At 38.5% G+C, this 27,606-nt stretch overlaps 1 protein-coding gene and 1 long non-coding RNA gene across 3 annotated transcripts in view; one reads left to right on the top strand and one right to left on the bottom strand.

Annotated features, from left to right (window-relative positions):
- LOC121511176 (cGMP-dependent protein kinase 1) overlaps positions 1–27,606 on the bottom strand; it is a 165,228-nt gene that overhangs the window by 3,333 nt on the left and 134,289 nt on the right. For both annotated transcript variants that reach the window (XM_041789771.1, XM_041789770.1), the window contains exons 8-17: positions 19,484–19,549; positions 13,589–13,663; positions 3,586–3,682; positions 3,350–3,489; positions 2,556–2,645; positions 1,657–1,798; positions 1,011–1,174; positions 764–886; positions 607–669; positions 430–496 (exon numbers count right to left, since the gene is read on the bottom strand). In XM_041789771.1, the coding sequence (XP_041645705.1) occupies positions 430–496; positions 607–669; positions 764–886; positions 1,011–1,174; positions 1,657–1,798; positions 2,556–2,645; positions 3,350–3,489; positions 3,586–3,682; positions 13,589–13,663; positions 19,484–19,549 (1,027 nt within the window). The remainder of the gene's footprint in view (positions 1–429; positions 497–606; positions 670–763; positions 887–1,010; positions 1,175–1,656; positions 1,799–2,555; positions 2,646–3,349; positions 3,490–3,585; positions 3,683–13,588; positions 13,664–19,483; positions 19,550–27,606) is intronic.
- The window catches only part of LOC121511178, a 172,779-nt gene that overhangs the window by 68,977 nt on the left and 76,196 nt on the right, over positions 1–27,606 (top strand). The window lies entirely within an intron of this gene.

The raw sequence follows: 27,606 nt of genomic DNA, 5'->3' as shown, positions 1-27,606 counted from the left end.
GCAATACTTCATCTAAATACCATCACACACTTTAAGGAATTGACTGTGTTTTTCCTTCAAGTTGTCATTGCTCACTCCATTCAGGGATGAAGCTTTGTCTTACACCGTGAAACACATTTTCAAGGTCTGCATCACAATCAACTTGAAAAAGTGCAAGAGCTCAGCTCTGCAGACAGATCCTCTTGACATTTTGATGCAAAACAAATGCAAACTGCACAGGGCAGGGTGATTGTTTGGACCTGAATGACATCAGTGCTGTGTACTTTGTGAATTAGACCTTAAGACCGAGCAGATAGTGGGAGCAAATGATTTGCCATTTTTGGAGCTGTCAGCAGCAACAGTCCCTTCTTATGTGAACCAGACCTTCAGTTTTTAATGTAGGATTTACAATGACAGAGAAAGCAGTGATGATCAGCAACACACACTCACATTAGGAATAATAGGTGGCGTCAGTGTTCCCTTCTTCAAGCCCTCCCAGTTAAAGCCCTCAAACCATCTAAAAGGAAAGAAACATCACTGTTTATTATGTTCTTCTATACACTTATAGATTAAGGTACATGTATAAATACAGTGTTCATAGTAAGAAAGATATGGACACATGCTCACTTGTGCTTTTGGATGTCTTTGACTCCATTTTTCAAGTTTCCCAGTCGTTCAGATGGATTATCCCTGCAGCAGAAGAAGAAGATCCCAATTCAGCAAACAGAACACTTAAACTTTGAAAGAACGACTGAGTTTAAACTGTTTAAAAGTCAACATGCACCTGCATAGCTTTTTGATTAGGTTGGCAGCATTTTTGGTGATTTTCTTTGGAAATTCGATCATGTCGATGCCTCTCAGGATGATGTTGTAGGTTTTCATAGGATCAGGGCCAGAGAATGGAGGGCTATGATACAAAAACAAAGTATGAAGCTTGAGTGGCAAAGATACATCTATCAATAACTTTAATAACATCCCATTAAAAGGTGTTGTCAAAGTTTCCTTATGGTTTTTTACTGGCTTGTAAGTACCTGCCAGTTAAGAGCTCAAACATGAGGATTCCTAGAGACCAGTAGTCGGCTGAGATGTCATGGCCTTTGTTGAGAATGATCTCTGGTGCTACATACTCCGGCGTCCCGCAGAAGGTCCACGTCTTCTTCCCAAACCCGATCTTCTTCGCAAAGCCAAAATCAACCTGAGGAAGAGAGATTGTTCTGCTTAGCTGGACAAACTGATGATTTCTTTGTATTTGTTTCAGATAATTTTCTTTACATTTGTAACAGATTTAAGTCATCCTTTCTGGATAAATGAAGTGAAGTTTAAAACTGTGATTATTGCAGTAGAAGACTTTACACTTCTATTCATGATGGATAGAAGGAGAGAGCAGCTGGTTGCTGCTCTGCCAAAAGCTACAAACTGGTTTCTCCATGAGGAGTGAGGGGAATGGCAAAACCCCAAGACACACAGAACATGACTTAACCTCAATTATATCTTTCTTTCTTCTATATTTATGCTTTACTTTACAGCCAGCATGAAGCAAGTGTTCAAATTTCATTTAATTCCTCATCCCAGCGCCATAAAAAGACTGGAGCTCTCTGGTTTGCAGCCTTTCTGACCTTCAGACTCTGGAAAAGGGGGTTTTAGAGATTTTATGTTGTAATCCCAATGATAACCTACCAGTTTAGCATATCCCCTGTGGTCCAGTATAAGGTTCTCTGGTTTGAGGTCTCTGTAGATGATTCCTTTGGAATGCAGGTAGGCGAAGGCCTCCACCACACACGCCGTGTAAAACCTGGTGGTTGAGTCCTCAAATGAACCCCTGAAAACACAAAGACAAAAGAGCTGAAAAGAACTGTGTGGAGCGATCTCTAAAACACCTTTTTCTCCTTCCAAACAGGAAGTTATCTTTACTTTAGCCAGTGCTTTTTTAATTGCACATCTGTAATGATAAATATCTGTTATTTTATAAGTTCTCCATACAATAAGCCCCAAAAATTCACCATAATTTACCATGTTGTAGCCATTTTAGATACCTACTTTTTAATGCTATGTCTAAAAATGATCCAGCTTCATTTATTCTAATAACCAACAGAATTAAAAAGTAGAGAAGCTTTGAAAAAATCATGCCTTTAATTATATTTTTAAAAGCTGCTGCTCAGCTAAAAAGTCTTGTATGAATTGTGTAAACATGTTTCAGGAGAGAATGTAGCAAACACATTTCTGTAGTTTAGACAGTGCACCAGAGATCGCCTGTTTTTTTAAGTATTAAAAACAGAATTGTTCAATATTTCAAGCCTGTGACATATTTTTCTTGCCTTGGTATCATCATGTTTGTTTTTTACAAAAAAAGTTTTACACATGTCATCTATAAAAATGTCTATAAAATTATTATAATGCTGTCCCAGAATTCACTCTTTGAAATTGGAATGGTTGAATTGGAAACTATTAGAAATCTATTAAAGCCATGCTCTAGGCTCAGTTAAAATGCATAGAAATACCACTGTGATGCTTTATCTTTCATAAGTGTAATTAGGACATGGCTAATACACATCATTAAATTCTTAAATGGAGCTTACCGGTCTCGTAGAATGGTCCACAACTCTCCTCCTAAACACGCCTCCATCAACATGTAAAGGTACTTGCTATCCTTAAATGTTCTGTAGAGTCTGAAAACACAAAAGCAGAGGTCATCTCAAAGATCTTTTATGTGCAAAAATATTTGGTGGGGATAAAGCATGAGCTGTAGTCTTCACTTATGTGGGGGTGCAAGCTCAACATCTTTTCATGCATACTTTAGAAACTTACAATTTAATCCAATTAATTTCATTTAATTATAAACAGATATTTCTGGGTTGATTTCTTTTTAAACAGAGAATGGTTATTACTTATTAATTTTCTCAAATAAGAATAAAGCAGTTTATGCTGCCATTAAATATGATGGATGAAGGGGGGTTTTAAGACCTAAATGAAAATATAAAGCATTCTGGTGTCTGTGAGATGTTTTCAGATAAAAAATTAATGAGGCCACACACAGATAGAAGAAGACCTAAGCCTGACTTTTACCTCTGTGTTGAATCTCAGCAGAGAATACTTGAAAACTGAAAAACTTCTTGGGATGACTACATAAACACTAGAGACAGACAGAAAAACATTCATGCTCACGTTCATTCTGTCTGCACTGTTGAACAGTGCAGACTATTTCCACTATACTTGAATACAATATGGGAGGCCATGATAAAGAACCCTTCAGACTCTACAGAGGATGATTTAATAAGCAGACTCTCCTTTCTCTTTGGTATTCAAGTACCAGTCCTTCAGGTGTGTACTGCTTATGTAGCACCCTTCTATTAAAGTTTTACAGGAGTCATACCTAACAATGAAGTCTGAGTGTGCTTCCTGCATGATGAGTTTCTCAGAACGAATGTGCTCCTGCTGTCTCGTGTCGACAATGTGCCGCTTCTTCAGGATCTTCATGGCGAACGTTTTGTTCTCGTCACTTTTGAGCTGAACCTGCAGCAAGGAAGAGAGAAAAAAGTTCAAGTAACAAAATCAGCTGAGTCTACAGAAACAGTCAGACAATATGTCAAAATAGAAAGAAAAACATACCAGCTCTACACGGCCAAAGCCACCGACGCCCAGCGTGTCAATGATGTTAAAGTCAGCTAGGTTTAGATTGAAGAAGAAGGCATTCTCAGCTTCATACCTGGAAAATGAGGAGAAAAAAACACAGAAAGGGAACAGGATTAGAGATGAGATGATGGATGAAAGTAGAGATAATCCATTTTAAACAAACTGAGACGGATCATCTGTCCCTCTTTAGCTCATCTATTTGCAAATCTTAGCCGAGCCACTTCATATTAAGTAATCAAGGATGTTATCAAGGATGTAGAGGCGAGTATAAAAGTCTGTTTCTGACAAACCACTCTGACCTTTCTCTGAACATGGATCATCCATGCCTGCCCTGCTCTGATTCTTCATAGGAAAAAACAAAGGCGGGACATTGGTCACACGAGCTGCTCGCGACTTAACTGTCTCTACAGACACGCCTGCCTTCAAACAGTCCCTGAATGCCGCCGCAGACCTTCACAGCACAGGACATTGTTTCCACGTGTCCACCTCTCTATTCCCTAATGTTCCATTCGTGTCGTCTCTGCTTATTGTTTGATCTGGGCAGAGTTACAACAGCTCAGGTTCTAGATCAGTGGGCTTAGGACAGATGTAACCCCGGTCTGGGTCCCCTCTGCATCAAACCCTTTCTTGAACTACAACAGTAAAGCTGCTCACCTGTTAAACATTTATCATAATATACCTCAACAAGGAGGCTTTGTTTGGATAAAACCAAAGACTTCCTTCATGAAGCAGCAGGGATTAAGTTTGTTTTTACATAGAAGCTGAATAATGACTTGTTTTAGAGAGCTATTCCAGGTGAGACTCTTACGCTTGTTTGGTCAATGGAGACGTGGAAACTGAATTTACTCTAGCACATCCACAAGATAAAAATCAGCTCCACTTAAAGCGATAACAATACAACCTTTTCTCTAAGCTGCAGGCCGTGTTGTCAGGTTACAGGGCCCCTGTGTTTCTCAGAAACACATCAGGTTACCAGGACAGGCACTGTTTATATCTGTGTGTGTGTATAGGCACTACTACAAGCATGTAGGATTCACAGGTGATCCTTTTATCTTTCTCTCCCCATCCCATAATCTGGAAGCCAGCCATGAATACACTTCAAATCCCAAAATGCTCTCTGCTTAAGACAAGGACGAGGGGAAGTAACCAGGGGGACATGATCACTGCATGTGGGACAGGATTATCATTAATGTCAGGGTGAGTGACACATGTGCATTCATGGATGAGATAGATGGAAAAATACACATAATCTACGAGGTGTGGACATGAGGTGTTTGGTCGCATTAATGATGGGGTCTCGTATATTCTTTCACAACATAAATGGTTAAGGGACAAGTGGTTTGTTTACCCCTACAGTGTGCCTTTTTAAAGAAGTTTAAAAGTTTTTGGCAGTTGTGTTTATTGGATCTGGTCTGTCATAACTATATATATTAATATTTTTAATAACAATGTGTTTTTAAAGGGACTGTGCATATGAATAAACAATGCTAGTACAGGACTAGACAGCATATGATTTATATGGCAGATTATAGCCATTGGCTAGTGAACTGTTTCTCAACCTTTGTCCTGTCAAGGCACCCTTAGAAATTTTGAAAAATATGAAATCACCCCCTGTCAAAAAGGGATAAAAAAAACCCCCAACATTTTCAATTATGACAGCAAAGGGATGGTACAGAAGAGGATTAGGGCCACTGAAAAAAAAGTTGAGACAGTTTTTCTTTTATTTTTTACTTAAAGTCAGAATTCTGACTTTAATCTCAGAATTCTGCCTTCTTTATGACAAGCAAAAAAATTGCATCTCAAATATTTTTTTCGGTGGCCCTTGTCCTCTTCAGTAATGTAGTAATAGAATTAACAAGTTAACGTGGTAGCACTATTGTGAGGAGGGCTCTAGTTACATCGATGTAAAAGTAATATGTGTAATTATCTTGTAATTCCTCAAGGATAAAGTGGTCATTACCTAGTTATAGGTTGGTATTTTACCAAGTAATAACTTGGTTACATTAAGGAAGTATTTACCTAGTAATAATGTCTTGATTATCAAGTAATTCCTCATAATATTGTGGCAGTTCTCTTGTAATTAGGTGGTATTTTACTGAGTCATTTCTTTGAAATAGCATTGATAATTTTTATATATGTTGTTTGATAAATCCCCATTAATTTCTTGATTTTTGCCCACCAAATTAAAGTGAGTCCTTCCTGAATAATTTCAAAAGCCATTTTTGGGGTTCGGGGGTTGGTCTTAGGGTAAGGGCTTAAGGGTTTGAGTAGAACGAGAAATAATGTCAGTGTTAGTAGTTAGGGCTTGTGTAAGGTTAAAATAGCACCTAAGTACCAGAGAATTACAACAATATTACAAATTACTTAATAATTGATACATTATTACTAGCTAAAAACTTCCTCAATATTACAAATTTTCCAAGTTATTACTTGGTAAAACGCCAATTATTCTAGAGAAATTACAAGATTATTGCCACATATAACTATAAAATAACTAGGTAATTAAGGCCCACTAAGAAAAAGTTTTGGCGAAAAATCTCTCTGAGAGTCTCTAAAATCTCTAAACTCTTGTAAAACTATCTAGTGCCTTGGATGAAATACCTGGTGGTTGTGTGGACCTTAAAAACACACTTTGATGCATTTCTCACTCCATGAACACCTGGCTAACTGAAAAAAACATGCATGACCACTAAATTGATGTGATTTCAGGAGCCTATGGGACAACTTTTTATTATCAAAGCAAGGAAAGATAATCATCTGCATATTTATGATAATTCTTGGTTACATATAAAGCATTTTGAAGGCACCTCTGATGATGCCAGAATGCACCCCAGGGTGTCATGGCACCCCTGTTAAAAAAAGAGTAGTTGCAAATGTAGTTTGACTTTAGGCATCCTTTTAACTGAGCTTCAAAAGTGCTGCATGTAGGACATTGTCTAACTGTAGATGGTGAGATTTTCATCTTTGACAGACAGAACTGTCTGGCCAGAGGTGGTGCGTCTGTGTGGTTTATTGCCTCTAGAAGTGGGCTCTAGTAGTCTTAGAGGAGAGGCCACTGTCAGCTCTATGTTTGATCAGTTCACTGAGTGAAGGGGCTGCTGAACCATGAGCTACTTTGTAGATAAGACATCATGCTTTAGATTTTAAGAAAATGTCAAAATGTAAAAAATAATATTTAACTAGGATGTTGCGATGCAAGGAGAGTGTTTTTGGCAAATACTTTCAAGATTAATTTTGTGTTGTGATTCTGTTGGAAATGGAGCGCATCCTCCTTTGCTTTAGAGCTCAAGGTGTCAGTCATATGGGTCAGTGTTTTAAATCACCAACAGGGTCTATTATTCAAATGAAAAAAACAAAAATCGAGCTGATTTCTTATATTGTTTTAGCACAGGAAAAAAAAAAATGGAAAACACAATTTTTTTGTCATCAAAAGAAGAACGAGTCAGGGAAAATAGTCTGTGTTTGAATTTCCATGAAATGAGCCTCGGTGTAACACTGATTTATTGATTTTATAAAATGAGAAAAATAATTCCTCATTTCATTGTTTAAAAATAAAAAAATAAAATACAAAAAATCTGTTCTTTGATGTGCTCAGATGTGTATTTCATATGAAGACAGGGCTGTCATACTCTGTTTATGTCCTAAACCACATATATGCCAAGAAATGCTGCACATTTTTAAAGGTTAAAAAAGGGAGAAAATCTTTATTAAAAAGAAAGTTTCCAAATACTAGTATCATGTATCCAGCAGATGGCAGCATTGCCCTGTTTTGCTCTGTTAGAAGTTTGGAGGTAAGGCACCAACATAGGAATGCCTTCCTGAGAACAAACAACAAATTACACCTTTTATATTGTGTGGTGAAAGGAGGAATAAACACACTCCTTTCTCTCAAGGAAAAGACTTGAAAAACTTTGTGACTAACTGGTGAGGTTACCATTCCTTTTCAATTATCAGTAATCAATTGTACTGTTTCAGGGAAATAGGTACAGCTGAACCACGTCTCAACCAAGGACACAAGAACGCTGGTTGATGAACAGTTAAGATAATTGCCAAAGCAATAAAACAATGTTTTCCATTGATGGAGGACACCACTTCTCTGTGCCCATACAGACATCTTATTTTTTCAGTTAGGAAGAGAAAAACACTCATCTTAGACAATGTCTGAAGCACTTAGTGTTACATGATATTGGCAGACAGACCTAATGGGACTGAGACTATAGATTCTTGTAAAGTATGTCCAAACTATGACCTTGAAACAGAGTTCAGCTGCGTGCCACATTATATCGCTGTTAAGTTGTAAAGTACATTTAGAGCTTTTTAATGACATTAAATACATGGCAGAACCATCCCTACTAGGACTGGGAAATATACAGAGTTTTAGGATACACAGATAGATACAGTGTTTTTTCACAAAAGATATAGGGTAAGACAGTATTGTTTTTCTTGATATAGTTTATTAATTTTAAAGATAGCAGGCCTAATATTCAGTAAAAAGATAACAGTAGGAACTACTAATGGTAACATGCTTAATCACCAAAAAATAATCCATTTGAAATGTTAAGACTGAACTGGGAATAACCACTTTATTTATTGAATTTCATTTAAGGAGCATTTTCTTTCACAAAAGCTTTGGCTTTTCATGCAGCTGGCTCTTAATAAAAGTTCCTGAGTGGCTTTTGGCTCATGTGGATTTGACTGACTTCATTGTTCACACAAAGAAAAACATTGAGATGTGTATTATATATCCTCGTTCAGCTGAAAAATATCAAGACAAAATTTTTGGTCCATATCACCCAGCCCTGATTCCCACCACTAAAATACAGCGTGCAGGTCAAGTAGCACCCGTGGGTGATAATCTGTATCAGTTAACAGATGAGATCATAATAAATGATGTAATCCTCCTGTGTGTTCAAGTGTTTGTGTGTGATATTATTGTCATTTGCTTTGCTCAAGTTCTTCTTAAGTTTATCTGGGCTCAAGAGAAAGGTCAGCCTCGCTGACTTTGAAGACAACTTATTAAATGCCACTTTAATTCACCGGTAGCCCCTGCTTATTGAACTCCTCCACCTGATCAACAGAGAGTGGACATGCTGACTCACGCTGGGTCTTATTTTCCTCATTAGTCTTCAGTTGTGCTGGATGGGTCATGATTCAAAGCAAGTGGGAGGAAAAGTATTGACACTCAGTTTAGGGCATCAGCAGGTTTAATAGATGATGGAACAGACTTTAGAAACTTTGATAGATTTAAAAGAAGTGCAAACAACGTTCTAACTATCAAAAAAAAGTTTCAAGACTTTATATGCAGCACTCTCAATATCAATACTAAATGTAGGGTTAAGTAATAAAATCCATATAAAGTGTGAAGTCAAACTTCCTCTTGGTTTGTTGTTCTCAGCTCCTTGTTCACCCTGAAGACACCATTTTTCTACAGCCTGTTTGTGTCATTCAAAGGTTCAAGCATGTTTTATGCATTTTTATTTCATCTACACTTCTCTCTCCATGGGCTTTGCCACTGCTTCGGGGGAGAGAGGCAGCCCTGCCCCCTCAGGGACATTTTTTGTTGCATAATGATGTTGTGTCATTGCAAGAGTACAAATGAAGGAGAACCATTAGAGCAGAAGGAATAATTTACTTTGGTCTAAACTAGGGATGCACGATATGATCTGCAGTATATCGGTATCAGTCGATGATAAAATTTACGCCGATCTGTACAGCCGATAATGTGACATCATAATTTAGCACACTCGATGACGCCGGATGTGTGCCAACAACAAACTCAAGTTTGAAGTTTGAGGTGTGGGAACAAGACAGCAAAGTAGCTGTTTGCATTGCTTGTAAAGTACATGAGATGCAAGGAGGAGCACAACAACAACACGTCTTGAACAACACCACTCTAAGAAATCGTCACCCTGATGACAACAAGGACTTTCTTAAGATAAAGAATGACAAAACTTTGTGCCAGGGTAAACTCATCAACAGCCTCTACTTAAGTCATTTGACAAAGCTAAGAAATACAGCAGCGATCACCCAAAGGTAAGGAGCTGAACAGGAAAATCATTGAATTTATAGCTCTTGATAATCAGCCTTTCAGCGTGGTGGGATATACGGGCTTCCGCGGGCTAATGATGCATTTAAAGCCCTGCTACGTTATACCTAGCAGGTGCTTATAGCCTTATGTTTCGGATATGGAAATAGAGAAAAAGAACGTGCATGTCCTGCTATGTGACATTAGTTTGTGCTGTTTAAAGCAGAATCAGGAGAACTACTTCAGTTGAAGTTTAATTTCTTTTGTTCATCTTGAGTCTCAAAAATTTAAAAGCATATTTAAGCTCTGAACTATAGCTAGATGTCTTGCATTTAAAAATCTGCCTTTTTCTTGTTGTTGTTATTTAAAGCACTTTGTCAGGAGTATCTCAGGGAGCCATCCTGCAAACTGGCTGAGTAATAAGGAGAATCAATCTAAATTTATAAGCTATTTCTATTTTGCACTGTGGAGCTCAGTGTCAGCAGGTTATTTTGCTGCTTTTTATTGCCCTCAAAGATGCAGATGACTTTGGCTGAACTGTTAAAAATAAATGTAGCATGTAATGTAACCCATGTAACCCAAAGACATTACTGTAAGTTTTACATTTGTGTATGGCTGTATTTCAAAAAAACAATGCATCCTTCATTTCTGATGAAAATCAAATGTTTTGTCTGTAGTATAGACTACCAATATTAAAAAAAAACTGTAGTACAGAATGGAATTGGTGTTTTTTACAGTGGAAAAAAATGTATTTAAAAAAAATCGGCATCGGCCAAAAGAAGTTTTAAAATATCGGCATATCGGATATCGGCAAAGTGCAATATTGTGCATCCCTAGTCTAAACACAGATTACAGTTTCACCTGCGAGATACATAGTGTTTGCAGAATCTTGTTTTCAGGTGTTTATCAGCACCGTCTGGGTTGGTGTCCAAGATGAATTTCCAAAGGGAACAATGATAAGAATCCTGCCGTGCCATGTCATGTTTGTGATGTCTTATCGTATCTGCTGCTGTCTGTTTCTGCAAGGGAAATGGGTGAGCACAGGAGGGGGGGTTGTGGGATGAAGGAGGTATAGCCAATGAAGAGCATTTGTTTTGGTCTGAAAATCTACTCTGAAAGTCTTACTACTACTCAATTATGACAGAAATCATAATCCTTATGATGCTGATTGACAATGAGATCACAGGCTGCACAGCAGGTCAGGGGTTAACGCTGTTGCCTCAAAGCCTGTTGCCTTGTCAGGGCCTTTCTGTGCGGAGTTTGCATGTTGTCCATGTGCATAAGTGGGTTCTCTCGAGTTCTCCAGCTTTCTCCTACCACCAAAAATTGAATTTGTGGCTCTAAATTGTACCTGGCTGGTTGTCTCTGAATGTCAATATATCCCTGCAATTGACTGGTGACCAGTCCAGGGTGTACCCTGCCTCTCGCCCAATGACAGCTGGGATGGGCTCCAGACCCCTGCTGCCCCAAATGGGATAATCAGTGGAGAAAAACGATTACTAAAATGATGGTTTTTGCATCTTTGTGTGCATATTTCTGCAGGTTATTTTGCATTGTTTCAGATCTGACTACTGAAAGCCAGAGGCTTCATTTGATTAGAATCATTTTACATTTTTGCTCATCAACCAGCAACCTATTATTAATCTTTAGCTCTCTGAAAACAGCATACAGCACAGTAATCATTCAGTCATGATTATCTTGTTTTCATGATGGACATTCAGTGGTAGATATGACAGATTCTGCAGACTGAAATGTTCAACTTATTATAACTCTGCATCTTGGGTAAATGGTTATGTTTTTCTCTCACACATTCTCGCCATACTGTCCACTAAATGAATACTTATTGTTTGCTACATGCAGAAATATTAATGAAAAATGGCAGTAACATATTCCTTCTCCTGTGTGTAGCATGAAGCTCCTCCTGCAGAGGAAGCAGCGGCTCGATCAAAGATGCTGCACACACACGGTGCAGAGCAGGGAAGTTGTCTTTGAAGAAAAGAGCTGTCATCCTCACAGAGAGCAGCTGTAGTTTTCTGTATAGTTACAGTACCGCTGCACCGTGCTTATCCGCTGTGACCAATTAGAGATAGTTTCCATCATTGTGGGATCCTGACTCAGGCTTTCCTCACTGAGAAACAAATGTGCTCAGCTGGGCGGGGAGACAGCACACATACACACAACACACACTTACAGTTCGCCAGAGAAACTTCCTCAATCAGGTTAAAAACTGCTTAAATGTGAGCAGAGAGAGAGAGAGGCTTTGTTTTAAGGTGAAGTTCTCTTGAGAGCAGGGCTTTTAATAAGGTTACAAAAAAGCGGCCATGCAAATGTATGATTGGCTATTCATTTGCATAGATTCCATCTGAAACCAGGTGAAACTAGATGACCATGAAAGTACAGCTCCTCCTGGAAATACTCAAAGTTAGGAATCTGAATGTGTGGAAGTTTGAGGGTACATGCACTTGAAGCCATCTAGCCAGATGAAGGGAGACAAGAGTCTAGAGTAATCTTTTACTGAGCTAAGAGGCTAGCTGTGCTCATTTCACATATGAAAGTCCCTCATTTGTCACAAACATGCTTTTGAATGAAACATTGATATACTATCAACCTAATAAACCTTGTGAAGTGAGCGACCCAGTGATAATAAACGAGGCCTGTGCTACCAAAAAGCTCTTTAATGTGAGCCACAGCTTCTGTTTAAGTGCCAGTTTCCTTTCCTCCATCCTTTTTCATTGTTTAGTCCGCATTTAAAAGCCAAACTGTGACCAAAATTTGGGAGGCAAACATCCAGCTCTACTGGCTGGAGCCAAATTATCTGCATCTCTTAGAAGACACTGATTTCCTGTCACAACAAGCAAGACCAGAAGTTGGTGAGACAAACATGAGCTGAGGAAACACGGGCAAGATCCATGGCAAAACTGTACTAGACCAAACTGGACCGCTTGGTGTAAACAGAGCATCCCTGAGTGTTGTGTGACACTGCTCTACAGGCTTTAGATGCAGGCTTTTATTAATTCTTGCCTGCTTCTTCTGCTTCTGCTTCTGCTTCTCTGTGAGTTTTCTTTTTTTTTTTGTATAGTCATAAACAGCTCAAACATGGCCTATCTGTTAGAGTTTCTCTATAAAGAAATCCCTTCTTGCCCCCCAAGGAGAGTTCTCTGCTGCTGTGTGATGTCATCTGCAAAGAACGTATAGTAGTAAGCCATAATAAGCTCCCAGGTCATGCCCCCCTCCACATACCTGTCTTATCTCTCTCCTCAGGGTCTGTGTCCAACAGTGACTGCTGTGCTCTAAAAAGATGACTGACACACAGCTTAAAATCCAAGGTACCAGAGAAGTGTAGTCCTCTCAGTCTCCTATCTTGTTCTCTCACCATCTCTCCTTACCCCTCTTGTCTCCCTCCCGAGGTGATAATCTGCCCCTGCCCTCCCGCTCTCTGTAAACTGTCATTACCGGCTTCTTCTTTCTCCTCACCTTGACTCACAACATTGCACCAAGCCAGCAAGGTATCAGATTATGCTAACACGTAACCGTCTGAACCCCAAGATGCCCGCCTCAATGCCAAGGTGCCCTGAGCCTTCAGTAGTCTCTTGTTTCCATAGCAACGGTAAATAGAGTACATATTAATTCCTCCAGAAATAGAGGCGGAGGTCATGGCCTCTGCTTTTGGCCTTCCACACGGGTATTGTGTTGTTATATAAGAGACCTAAAGGCACAATGCATTAATGTCCAGCCTGGAGCACGCACGTCTCTTCTTTTTTTAAACAGTGCAGTCGTGATGTGGCGCAGCGTTTTAAAGGTTACTGGGATGGAAAACTCATTTATGAAAATTAATTGAATAAAAACAAAAGACTTTTAAAAGCCACAACAAACCCAAAGCAAGAAAGCAATGAGATTAACTTTCATAATTGGCTTGTTAATTGATTCATGCACACAAATAAATCATTTTCTTACTTGGCTTTGGCATCAGCATCCTCATGGCCTTTACTGGACACATCTTCTAAACCTCCAATCAGATGCTTGAATGAACTGCAAAACAGAAAGTAAATGTTAAAACTTTCCTGAGGCAGAAAGAAGTGCAAGACTCTAATAGATAGAACTCAAGTAAAGTTTGTTATCAGTACTTTCTTTTTTAATCACTTTTCAAGGACTGCCTTTCAGACATGTATCACAGTGAAGGAGACTGTCAGTGTTGGATATGCATATATGACTCCAAATTCTCAGTTTAGTTAATGTGATTGCAAACATTTCAAACAAGGAGGAATCTTTGTTGATTGTGATAGTACATTTACATGCATAGTTAAGTCAAGTTATGGCAATAGCTCAATTAGAGCACTACTGTCACTGGAGGTGGAATCATTATACTGAGGAAATAATGCCCAAATCTGATTAATTACTTGTTTTTAAAAACAAATGGACCACAAGAAACAGGAAATAGTCATCACAGTTTGAGTGAAAATGAATAAAAATAGATTTTTTTAATTCTACCTGTTTATTGTTAATTTTGATCAAAACTTCATCATGATATAATTCGATCTCTTGGTTATACCCTCAATTATCGACTGATCTACTGTGTTTACGGTAAATTATTCGCACAGAAAATAGTAAGCGCATTTACATACACATTCAAACATACAGTTTATTCTTACATACACATTTAAGCAGCAACATTATTATCTACATTATTGTCTGAAATTTGTTAAATTTCAACACAATCTTTACAAAAATTTCCCTTCACAAATGGTATGAAATTATAACTGCAGAGTACTTCCCTCTATTTCCAGAAACATTTTCTGACTCATGCCTGGTATTCTGTGCTTTGAACATCAGTTGAGTGGTTTTGAAATCCACAAATGAAAAAAATTTAAAAGTTTTAGATATTAAGAATTGGTGTGTCTTTTGAAACCAACATTATAAACCTCATTATCATTGCTCTTTTTTTTTTTTTTTTTTTTGCAGTATAAAAGTAGCTCTTGTCAGCTTTAATATGCGTCACCCTATACCTCTGCACAGTCATTCAAATAAAGTAGACCCAGTAAACAATAAAGTATGTGGAGTGGTTTTTGATTTAAAATGTGCTTTGCATTTCCCAGGACTAAAATGCTTCAAGTCAGTTTAGTTTGAGCATGTTTTATGTAAGATTTCCAGTAAATGTGTAGTCTTCTACCACCCAACCACATTTATTTTCATACTCTTTCTACAGTCATGTACATAAGTTTTAGACATGTAGGGTGATAAGGAATCATCACAGGGTCCAATGTGCCACAACCACCCAGACAGCTTTCTTTTTTTCAACAAATTATTTTCCTGTAATATAATGCAAGGATATCCAGAGCACTACTCGGGATGTGTCAATCCTCCGTCTCGTCTGATGGTGCCCTAAGGTGGGCTTACTCGCCATTACACATTTCACTTCAGCCACAGTTTTTTGGCCTAAACATGCCTAAAACTTATGCACTGTATGTTAACACCATCTGTCTGTACCTGTACTATAGTTTTCAAATATTATGGTCATTGTTTTGCTTAAATTTAATGCTTATTAATTGTTGTTGAACCATATTTTTATTTTACAGAATTCAGAAGAGAAAAAGGTGTAAAAATTTCTGCCGATTCTCAACTCTTTTACGGTGGGAGGCAATGCGCCCCTGTTCAGCTAGATCAACTCTTCTGGTTGTCCCACTCCTCATAGTACAATTAAGTAAGTAAGGACCAAACTGGTTGAGTGTTAAAGGGGGAACACATCAATAGCTAAACTCTTTAGTAAATTTCAGCACTGTCCAGGTTTTACTTTTGGTGCAAGCAGATTCTTGCACTTCATGATGTTAAATAGTAACTGCATTCTATGCTTTTAAGCTGATCAACTTCAGGGTCAATGCCTGGAACTAGAACTGTGGAGACCGTTCAAAACATCGAAGCCAATTTAGGGCAAATGTGCAGTGCTTTGAAAAAGTATTTTCCCCCTTTCCCCTTCCTGATGTTTATTTTTTTATTTTTTTATTTTTTTTAGCATTTGCCAAACTTAAATGTTTTAGATAATCTAACAAATTTTGCTACTTGACAAAGATAACCGAAGTAAATACAAAATGTGATTTAAGGTTAAAAAAAAGCCATCCAACTTAGCCACTTGGCCCTATTTGAGAAAGGGATTGCCTGCTAAACTGGTTGTGCAATACTTGGCGGCAACAACTGCGAGTAAGTGTTTGCAATATTTGGCAATGAGTCCCTTACATCGCTGTGGAGGAATTTTGTCCCTCTCTTCTTTGCAGAAATGTTCTAATTCAGCCGCATTATCCTGCTGCGTAACCCAAGCGGGCTTGGGCTTGAGGTCACAAACTGATGGCCAGACATCCTCCTTCATTCAGATACAGAGCAGAATCCATGGTTCCATCAATTATGTCTAGTGGTCTGGGTCCTGACACAGCAAAGGATCTCACTACCACCAGCACGTTTGACTGTTGGTATGATGTTCTGTGTTTTTTAATTGCTGTGTTAATTTTACACTAGATGCAACAAGTTGCACACCTTCCAGAAAATTCAACTTTCATCTTTTAAGTCCACAGAATATTTCTCCTTGGAACTCTCCCATGGATGCCATTTTTGCCAAGTCTCTTTTACATTGTTGAATCATGAACACTGACCTTAACTGAGTCAAGCAAGCACTGCAGGTCTTCAGATGTTGTTGTAGGTTCTTTTGTGATGTCCTGGTTGAGTCGTTGATGCGCTCTTGGAGTTATTTTGGTAGACTGGACACTCCCAGGAATGTTGATCACTGTTCCAAGTTTTCTTCATTTGTGAATAATGGCTCTCTAATTTCTTTTGATCATGGCATGAGGTGTTGCTTTTTAAAATTGCATATTCACATCAGGCCCAGTAGGTTTGAATGGCTTTTTTCCCACTTTTGTATTTACTCAGGCTATCTTTGTCACATATTTACATTTGTTTGATGATCTGAAACATTTAAGTACAACAAATATGCAAAAAAAAAAAAAAAAGAAAAGAAAAACCGGAAAGGGGCAAATAATTTTTCACAGCACTGTAGGTGTGTATGCAAAGAGTAAAATAACCACAACTCAGAAAAATGTGACTTCAGCTGGTCTAACTGGACATACTAATCTTGTAGGGTACTTGTTGCTATCACCAGTATGGAGGCATAAACAGCAGCAAAACTCTGTTAAACATGGAAAAGGAAAGAAGCTTTGAGAAAGTAAAGTTATACTCTACAGGCAATCCAAACAAGAGGCTGATCCAATATGACCGCAGCATCATAAAAAAATACACTGCCAGTTAGTATTAAATATTCATCAGTCTGCTTTTAGAGATGAGCCTCTAAAAATCACAAAGAGCAGACAAGAAGACAAAGATACCCAGAAGAAGTGTGACAGCACATGGAGATTGAGGAGGATACATGATGTCCTTTTTAATGACAAATTATAAAATAGAGGAAAGAGCATGCTTCTTGTAAAAGTCGGTTAATATTTTCCAATTATCTTTACACATAAAATCCCAAAGACAACCTTTCTTTTCCCCCAGAAGTAATTAGTCAGTGAAGTTATTTAACTAAAAGGAAAAAGTGTCACCATGTTGTCGGTTTCAGGCCTTCTTAATGAAATTAAAGTAATAATTAGCCTCCTGGATGTGCCAAAGCTTCATAAATTCTCATTATCAAACAGGATATGAAAGTTAAAGATTAAAATGAGAAGTTGACTGCAGAATAATAGGCTACCTGATAGGCTAACTCCCTGAAATAAAATCCTCCAGAGCTGCACCCATGGGGAGAGCTGCAACATGAAAAATAACAACGATTTGGCTCATTTCTCTCTGAAGTATGGCTGCGTATACTAAAGACTCCAAACATCCTGGAAGAACAAATAACTGAGATGGTTTTAGCACAAGGCTCATCAAGCTGTCAGCCAGAAGATGTAATACAGCTGGTGTTTTCTCCTGTTGAGACCATAATGCCTGCAAGCAGGGATTTTTTCTGAGTTTTTCTTTTTTTAATGTCTGGCTGCTACAGTTACTGTTGTTCTGAGTTTCTGACTTTCTGCTCATCATTTTTATTCTTTGTATTATTTCCACTGTAACTCCCTGCTCCTTTCTTGTCCATCACAGCTTCTATAAATATCAGTAGCTCACCTCTCATGCTGCAAGCTTTTGTTTTAATGTATCAGAAATGCACATATAGGTTTAAATATTAACTACCCAGCATCTGCACAGAAATGTTCCAACTTAAGCGGCACACAGGCTTACACTCACTGAGCAGTTTTTGGGGCTGTGATAGCATTATCTGCTTGTAGGACAGGCACAGTGAGAGCCAGTGGTAATCACAGTGCTCTATGACTCATTCACAATCACCTCCACTTGTTCTAGATGGCCCATTTGTGCTTGCCATAGTCCCTGAGGGCAGAGGGAGGTCCTGGGTACGCTGATATCATCTACAATCTCCTCCCCACGCCCAGTATGCATCTGTCTCCCTGTTCTCCCCACATGATTTCAGATTGGATGTAGAAACTGGAGACTTACTGTTTCCTTTGGTGACCTGAGTATACTGAGCACAATACTGCCATAAAATATAGAGATTTTCTTTAAATGTCACCAAAATGTTATCAATGATGAAACAATCATTGCAGCTGGTGAATTAAAGCACCACAGTGCAGGCTTGTTTTGTATGTGCAAGTAGTGTTTTTTTTTGTTAAAAAGAATCCCATCACGCTGTCTTTCTAAAGTCAAACTATGATTATGATTATATGATTATATATTGGTCAGATAAAACAATTCTGTCAACTCATGATATGATATGTGACATGGTATTGGTTTTAAAAGAGTCTCACAGGATATTTTTGTCTAATCAGTTTATATTGTCCATGGTTGCATCTGAAATCACACACTCATACCCTATTTCCAACTCCCAAATACTGAGCTGACTGTAGTGGACCATACAGATAATAAAAATGCTATTTCAGATGCTGCTCCAGCCTTTACTAATACATTATTGCTGTTGCACAATTAAAACCTGTCGCAGGAACAGCTAGGGATCTAAAAAATAGTAACTGTCACTGAAAACTATACTATACTGAACTTATTTTTGTTTAAAAATCTTAAAATGTTAAATAAATAAGAAGTTCAGGAGGTTTCTGGGTAAATAATGACACCTATTTTTGTGTAGTATCTAATTATAAGGAAAACTTACTTTGTTGTTACATCTTAGCACTTTATTTAAACAAATTACATATTTCAGTAAAAATGCATAAAAATATGAACTGTTCTCTATTTAATTTGCTTGTGAGTTTAGTCCAAACACTTTGCCAAGGAGGCGCCAAAATGGGCTCAAAACAAAAGTTCCCCAGAGGAGCTAAAATAATCTCCTGTTGCCATTCAGTGAAATAGCTCCTGTTAAATTTTATATTCACATCTAAAATCATCATCAGTTCCTTTTTGAAGAGCTTGTATGATTGAAGTCACATAAAACATCATTAACAGAGCAAGAATTTATTGAATGCTTTAACCAAAACCTGTTTTTGAGGGTGAAAATCAAAAGCAAGTACATCTAAAGGAGGACCTTTTTTTCCCTGCTGTGTAAAAGCTGGTATATTTTAATGTTTTAGCTGCAGTTGTGTAGCCTGTTCCAGGAGGCCATTCCTGCCTGACAATAATGAGCAAAGAAAGCTATATTTATGCAGCACATTTCAAACATAGAGGCAATTAAAGTGTTTTACACAGGCAAGAAAAGCTTTAGAAAGTTGGACTGAGGGGCTCAAGTTGGCTGCTCTTGACATCCACTGAACTCTGGTACCTTTGGGTTTTATTCATTTATTTTAATGCTAAAGAAACTGAGAAAATGTTGATACTCACTCTCTGTCGATGACTAGACAGGTGACGGCCTCGGCTGCAATGACATTGGCTGTCCTGATGTCCTCCCTGGAGAAACAGATAAGACAACACATTCAGGATTCACATGAAAAGATAATTATAAAATCAAATTATGATTCATTTATTGCTTCATTAATCTGATTTTGTTGCTGTTTCACTGTTTAAATTATTTTAAATCATTGGTATTTATAGTTTAATTTGGGGAGTTTCATTGTCATTTTGTTTTATTCGGAGGTGCTGCTTGTTAACAGGCAAGGAGGGCATATGAATCGAACCCCACGGCAGCAAGGAATCCCTGAGGGCTCAGAAATATTAAACCACAGCAGTGGCTTAAATGGGCAGTTTGCAATGACCAGAGGAGGGTTGTAATGCGTTACATTTACTCCATTACATGTACTTGAGTAGTTCTTTTTTTTTAAATCCTACTTCTGAGAGTAGTTTTTGAGCAGAGTACTTTTTACTCCTACTCCGTTACATCTGTGATTAAAAAACGATACTTCTACTCCGTTACATTGGGCATGCACTGTTCACTACTTTTACTTGTCTATAAGTTATTTTCATTTAGTATTATTTTACACTCAGCTGAGCTCTCACAGCAGCGTGAGGTAAAATCCTCAGCACCACAGAGTAAACGGAGGACTGACCACTCCCCCTTAACTATCAACAGTTGGAGATAATGGCTGTAGATGTAATACCTGCAGCTCCTTCAGAGGAGCATGTTCATCCCTGGCCCAACATTAAGACTCTTTGCCTTTCAAACGATGAGGAACAACAGCTACATAATGTGCTGCCTCCTGTGTCTGCCTAAAATGATGGAAATCTGAAGCTTCAAAAACAGCACGTCAAATCTAAGAAAGCATGTTATGGTAAGTTAGCTAAACAAGCTAACGACTGCACTGATAGCTAAATGTATAAGTTCAAATCTCTGTTTTAACTTGCAGACTACAAAGACACAGTTGTGTTAGTGATAAATGATGTCATGTGTCCAACCACCTTCACAACTCTGCCACAAATGTGATTTTACACAGCGTTATTTACATCGTAGGTGATACTATTATCATGTGTGTATGGCATATCTCTTATATCAGTGATTATACCTAACATGGTTATAACGTGGGGCTAGTGGGCTAAAGTTGTTTTTGGTTGTATTTGTTGAGTGATAATCAGGATAAAAATTCATAAATTTGAGCTAAAAAGTAAAAATTAAATTTTAAAAAAAGGGCAAAAAGTCATAATTTCATATACTGTATATGAGCCAAAATTATATATACATGATAAAATAAATAAAATGTGATTGAAAAGTAAGAACTGCCAGGTACAAATTAATATATGTGAGATTAAAATCATCATGTAGAAATAAGATAACTATTATGAGAAAGTCTGGTTTTTTTCTCATATTGAATTATTCATCCCATAATTGTGATTAACAAACATAACTTGACTGCTGCTTTGTGTATAAGTTAAGTTTTTTATTTCTTTTCCTTTTGGCAAGTTATGCTACTTTATTTAATATCTTGAATTTATATAGCGCCTTTCAAGAAACCCAAGGACACTTTACAGGAGCACATAGACATGGAAAAACTATGTGAGGGGTAGGATGAGTGTAAGGGGTGGTTTAGTGAAGACTGTAGGCTGTGGTGAACAGGTGGTGCTTGAGATGTTTTTTTGAAAATGTCCAGAGATGGAGCGCTACAGATGTCTGCAGGAAGAGTGTTCCAGAGGGTGGGAGCTGCAGCACTGAAGGCTCTGTCTCCACTTTATTTATGACAATGTGCAGTTTACAGTACTACCCCCGAATAATATGTTGTAATGCAATATGTTTTAATAAATTGCACAAAATGAAGTTACTCACTACTTGAGTAGTCTTTTAATAAGGTACTTATTTACTCTTACTCAAGTACTTATTTTTATGAGTACTTTTACTTCTACTTGAGTAATTATTATTGTTAAGTAACAGTACTTTTACTTGAGTACTGTAACTGTGTACTGAACCCCCCACTGGCAATAACAGTAGGAAACCTCCCTTAGGGGGCCCCATCGGACTCCTCCATGTGTACTCTGTGGGATAAATGGTGACTGGTGACAAACCAAATTGTCAAATCTACTTGCTAACATCCAATAATATTGGAGCAGTTCCTCCTCCATGCCTCAGTGGCCGAACAAGAGTGAAAATTCCCCTATCATCTGCTTAACTGAGCATCCTTTGTCTCATCCCTCTTTTTCGTTGCATTAATCACAGTAAATCGGCTGTTATCAGCTTCAACATAACATGCTCCGTTTCAGTTGCTATGGTTTCCTGTTTACATAGAAGCAGAGCATGTGATTGAACCAGAAACTGGCAAAATAACTAGCACAGAAATGCGTGTGCCCACTAAGATTTTGATGAAGTAGAGAAAGCAACACAGACACACCAAAGCACAAGTATGTAGAGCTAGTGATGGCATAGGCCACTACAGCAGAGTAGCTTTGATGCAGAAGAGTAAATCATCATGATCATGATCAGCACAGCGTGCATCAGTCCTGTAAAAACCTGAGCCTAAAGTGCTTGAAACTTTTGTCAATGATCAGGTCAAAGACTACATGGCTTCGAACCCGGGCTGTCCGCGTACATGGGGCGCACCTTAACCACTCTGCCACCTGCGCCCCTCTTCAGCAGGCTTTTGATTTAGTCCAAGACCAGCTTTGTCAGCTGCAACTTAGGCATAGGGCTTACATTTCTAACAATGATTGTTGATAAGAGATATTAGTATGTTAATAAGGTATTAGTTGGTAAATAATTAAAAATAACAGGTGCAAAAAGTGTAGAGCATCGCACAGCTGTGGGCCTGATTAGTAGAGGCATGTTGCAAAATAAATTAATAAAAGCCAGATTACAGTTTTGTTCAGACTGACAGCTCAAGTCAATAATAAATAAATGATAAGGGGGTCATAGCTGCTGCCACTTCACTCACTCTATAAATGGCTGTAGCAAACAATGAAATCATCACTCCACTTGCAACACACATCACTGCATGATCAGGCTTTACTCTTTATCATATTTGGCGTCGGGTTCATCTTCCTCTGATGATGGTGCCTCCTCAGAAGAGTCGCCCCAATCGCATGAATCCTCTGAGTCTGTATCCCAAGAATCCATCCTTCACTTTGAAAAGTCCCTCAGCGACAAGCTCTAACTCTGAATCAGCGCACTGAGCAGGACAGCACCCTCCAACAAAGCACACATCTGCAGCTCTTGTGCAGAAATCTCCAAGTCAAGTGGAGTGTTATCCGATTAAACTAAGACTATTATACTAAGAAAAGGAGAAAATTTGTCCGGTGAAGTCCCAATAGCAGATGGTTTCATGCCCCATCATTAGATGAAAAAAGATCATGGATGAGTGTTTCATTCCTGTAATAAAAAGATAAAAAGGACTCTTCTCTCCACTCATAAGACAAACACTGACAGTCTTTGGGTCTGATCTGAACTCGGACATTTGTCAACCCTATTTCAATGAGTGAGGTGATAAGTCAGCCTCATGCCATGCCAACTCCCTCTGCCTTCCCCTCTTCTAAACACACGCACACACATACACATCCACACAGTCTTTCTGCTGGCCCCTCTGAGTAAAGGTCGCAGCTGGTGGGGGGACAACGGGTTTGAAAGGTGAGGACTACAGAGCAGAGGAGAGGGAGGCACTATTGGGATATATCAACAGAAGAGGCCCTTGAGCTGCTACATGGCACATACAGTATTTCATTCAACTGTGATAATCTCCAAAGACCTGCATCCACGCTCTTAACTCAATGCTCTGGCAATCACTGTTCCACCTGCTCTTCTGTTGGACACAACAGCATGCAATGCCTTTTTAGACAAGCACACTGTCAGTATTAATAAGCAGGATAATGGGAGACAGAGCAACAAAGGCCCCAGTTTGGATGGAGATAATGTTGTTACTAATTGTTATGTTATAATTAGTTTGGGGAACAGGGTCTTGATGAGTGACTCAGTCAGTGGGAATGAGTTATTAACATCACATGAGGCTGACGTGAGATGAAAAGATGAGAGTGAAACAGACAGGCAGTGTTGGGGAAGCTACTCTAAAAGCGTACCTTTGCAAGCTAAATATAACTTTTTGAAGATTTTATCTGATAATTGTTTATTATCCAGGACAGCTGCAAAAAAGGGGGGATGTGGAAGAGAGAGTGCAATGACATGCAGAAAATAGTTCAGTGTTGGTAGTCAAACCAGTGAGTAGCACAACAAGGACTTCACCACTGTAAATGGGACACCTGCCCTAAAACATGAAGCTAAAGCTGCACTTGAACTAAAATAAATCCAACAACAGCACGACAGTATGTAGAACCTTTGTTTGATTACAAAAGCTACTCAAAAAACTTGTTCAGCTAACCAAAAAGTAATGGTCATATTGACATTGAAGCCAGCATCATATGGGTATGCACTCGCAGTGCCTATAAAAAGTATTCACCCTCTGGGATGCTTTACCCTTTTAATGATTTTATACATCAATCATGGTCAATATAAACTGGCTTTTTAACAAAAAAATGTCAAAGTGAAAACAGTTTTCTACTGAGTAATGTTAAACAAAAATATGTTGTGTATAATGAGTGACTGACTAAACATTCGTCCACTTTAAAGTGACAGACCGTATTCATTCAGTTGGTGCTAGCAGTCTCACAATTAGTGAAATGGGGATCACCTTGTTCCTGGCTACCATTACATCATGAAGACAAAAGAACATGCCGAGCAATTCAGAGAAAAGGCTTTTGAAAAGTGTAAGTCAGGGGATGCATACGAAAAAAAGTTTTTCAAGGCACTGAACATCCCCAAAATTTGATTAAATCGAAGGAATATGGCACATGTGTAAATCTGCCTTGATCATGCTGTCCTTGCAAACTCAGTGTCTGTGCAACAAGGAGACTAGTGAGAGAGGCGACCTATTACTATGATTAGAAGTGAACTGGCATCCTGCATTCAGGAACCAGTTCCGATTATCATATGATAGTCCATACCAAAACTTGACTGAGCCACTACTGTCTCATTTCAAAATATAGCAAACAAGTCATAAATAATACCCTTAAATAAAATATGTTACTAAAATGTCCACCTATTTCACTGATTTCACAAATGTTGACTAAAAATATGAAAAGTGTTATGTCTAGGTTTTTTCTGCAATTGAATAGACATTCCTGGAGTACTTCTGATACTGAAGCTGATCTGTAAAAAAATTATAAATTACAGTAATAAATCAATCCCATCTGGGCTTTCTTTAAGGATACAGCTGACAAGAATGATTTATTATCTTATTTTGTGAAGAAAAAAAGAAAGAAAATCATGACTCGGTTAGGAACACTCTTCACTCTCCATTCTCTCTTACAAAGCAGATATACAATTTTTCTTTGCTATGAAGGTTCAGCTCCAAAGATGCTCCCTGGGTTAGCCAGGCAGCAGGCGTGGGTGGGTTGATGGATGGATGGCTGGATGGATGGATGGAAAATACAATGATATTTAAAAAAAGCAATGACTTGCCCGTTAACTTATCAAAAACAGTCCATAGTGTTAGATGGCAGTCAGAACTTAGAATCGGAGGCACTCTGATGTAGTAAAAATCCTCTATTAAACAGGGATATCAATGCGTTGTCCTGATGAAGACTCGTTGGAGTCGAAACACGTAGATATCCCTGTTTAATAACTGCCTGAGTGTTTTTGATAAGTTAACAGGCAAGTCATCGTTCCCTTTTTTATATATTATCTTCGTCCTCTTGTCCGGCGACATAGTTTTGGATACCTTTGACCTATGTAGCACTCACCCACCTTTTTTCTACAATGATATTTAGTTTGGCAACGATCCACTTCTTATGGCATTAAGGTAAATATAAGTGTGCAATACAAGCTTTAGGCTAGAAAGAAGGTGGCTGGGGTTGTGGAGGTGAAGCTTTGCCAGCAGCACTGATGAAGCTGCAGTCATGAGAGAGATCATATTTAAATAGACCACCTTGTTCAGAAAATAAGCTTTGACTGCTCATGGTACGATGTCACTTTTGTCCCCATGACTGTGTGGGAGTTCATAGGTCATTTTGGACCAATTAGCCCAGTTTGCCTGTTTAATACATGCAGCTTCACTGTCTGTACACATAAATCTTTGGAGGGAGAAGGAGAGGGGACTTGCACAGTGTCAGTGTGGATGATGACAAGATCGGGATTCGATCCCATGACTAGTGCGTTGAGGACGATAGCCTCAGAACATGGGTGCTTTCTCTGACAGCTGAGTTAAACCAGCTCCCAATAGTTATTATCTCTTTAAAATTGATGCCGTATTCTTATTATGACCTTCAAAACCAAACAAGACCATCAGCAACAATAATTTCATGTTGTTATGATTTATTTCTGAACACTAGGGTAGATCTCAGACAAAATGATCAATTGCACACAGTCAAAACAGACTGTTTTACATTTCTCACTGCCAAGTTTTAGATAAGTGATATGTTTGACCATTAAAAAGGCAGGACAGGACTTTTTGTTATGTAGACGAAATCAGCACAATAATAAGCAGTAGTGCTTTGTCTTAGTGGGTGCCAAAATCAACACTAATTGATTGTTCCTCACAGGTGCTTTAACAAATGAAGCTAAGAAGATTTATTCATTTATTTCCACTGGGTTCTGTGGCTATTGAATTTTAAAAATACACAGAAGTATAAGATGTTTAAAATAGTTTTATGTTTGTGGTTAAAGTAGACATGCTCAGTGGAGACAGGGTTGAATGACTGGCATTCATTTGTGTGTGTGCCCACATAAACTTCATGCCAACCCAGCTTAAGTTGGTGCCCTAGTTTGGCCACCCTGCTCAGAGAGTCTGGCCCACTCTCTTCATTTTTGTGCAGCTTAACATACTAAACTGGGTAAAAAAATGAGTTAACTGCTTAAATCAGCTTGAAAATAGGAATGTATCTGAACTACAGGCAGGCTGCTGCAGAATGTAACCGAGCCATCACTAAATACACATATTTTACTGCTCTCCAAGGCTAGAGAGAAGCATCAAGCCCATTTAATATTCTGATTATTTAGATATTCAAAAGCTGAATACCGAGTCAGCTGTTAATGGCTGCTGAGGCGCACATGCTTGTAAAATGCCAGCTGTGAATCTGAAATTGACAATCCCACAGCTGTAGTAACTTTGCAAAAGCTATAACCCCTTCTTCCTCATATCTACCTGCAGCAGTGTTTTCAACATGTTTTTAAATTCATGTCATACACTGTCTGTATCCAAGGGTGAAACAAAAGTCCTGAGAATGCTGATCTTTCGTACAGCAAAGTCACTTTTTAAAAACAGGATTATTAGATCACACACCACTTTTTTTTTTACATCAAACTCAGATTCACACAGGCACGCAGCACTCTTCTCATCAGTGATAATGAGCTCAAACTAAAGTAGCAGCCACAATCTGCTACACAAGTTAATTTCACTGTTAAAAGGAAGTGTTTCGTGCTAGTGTCATTCACTAACCACCGTGTTACAACCAAACAGCACAACACTTCAGGCTGTATTAAAATAGTCCTTATGTAAGCATGAATCATCCTTCGCAGTCCTCAAGGGTTTCATATCTGAGCTTGTTACACCTGTCCCCTGCTGCTTCCATGTAGTTGAGGACAACTGAGTGTGCCTTTGCTTTGATATCAGCCATGTTGTATGTGAAACACAATCTCTAACTAACTGTCTCAGTGATTTATTTTCACACTGCCAGGCTTCAGTCATCCACCAGGCAAAAGATGGCTCTGCACATGTTTAATTTCAGCGTAACAAGAAATGGAAACAGACACGCATGAGAAGCAGCTGCAAGCTGTGAGAGGAATGTCCTTAGCAGCTTGTGGTGTTGATTGTCAGTTGATAGTTTAAAGCAACCTAATTGGATGGTGATCTGGTGTCCAGGGAAAGGGGGTTATGAAAATATCATGTTGGACTGAGAGTGGGGCAGTACCTTTGGGCTGCAGGGGAGTGCTAAATTCAGGGTCAGGACAGGGGCAAAATGAAGATGTGAGATACACAATGAATGTGTGCTTCACTTCTGTGACTGCCGGTGTTCAGGTGGGTCTGATTTACTGCGTATGTTCT

This window comes from Cheilinus undulatus, linkage group 6, assembly GCF_018320785.1.
Source record: "Cheilinus undulatus linkage group 6, ASM1832078v1, whole genome shotgun sequence".
Lineage (NCBI taxonomy): Eukaryota > Metazoa > Chordata > Actinopteri > Labriformes > Labridae > Cheilinus > Cheilinus undulatus.
Note: the sequence above shows the minus strand (reverse complement) of the source record. Positions and strands in the feature narration are given on the sequence as shown.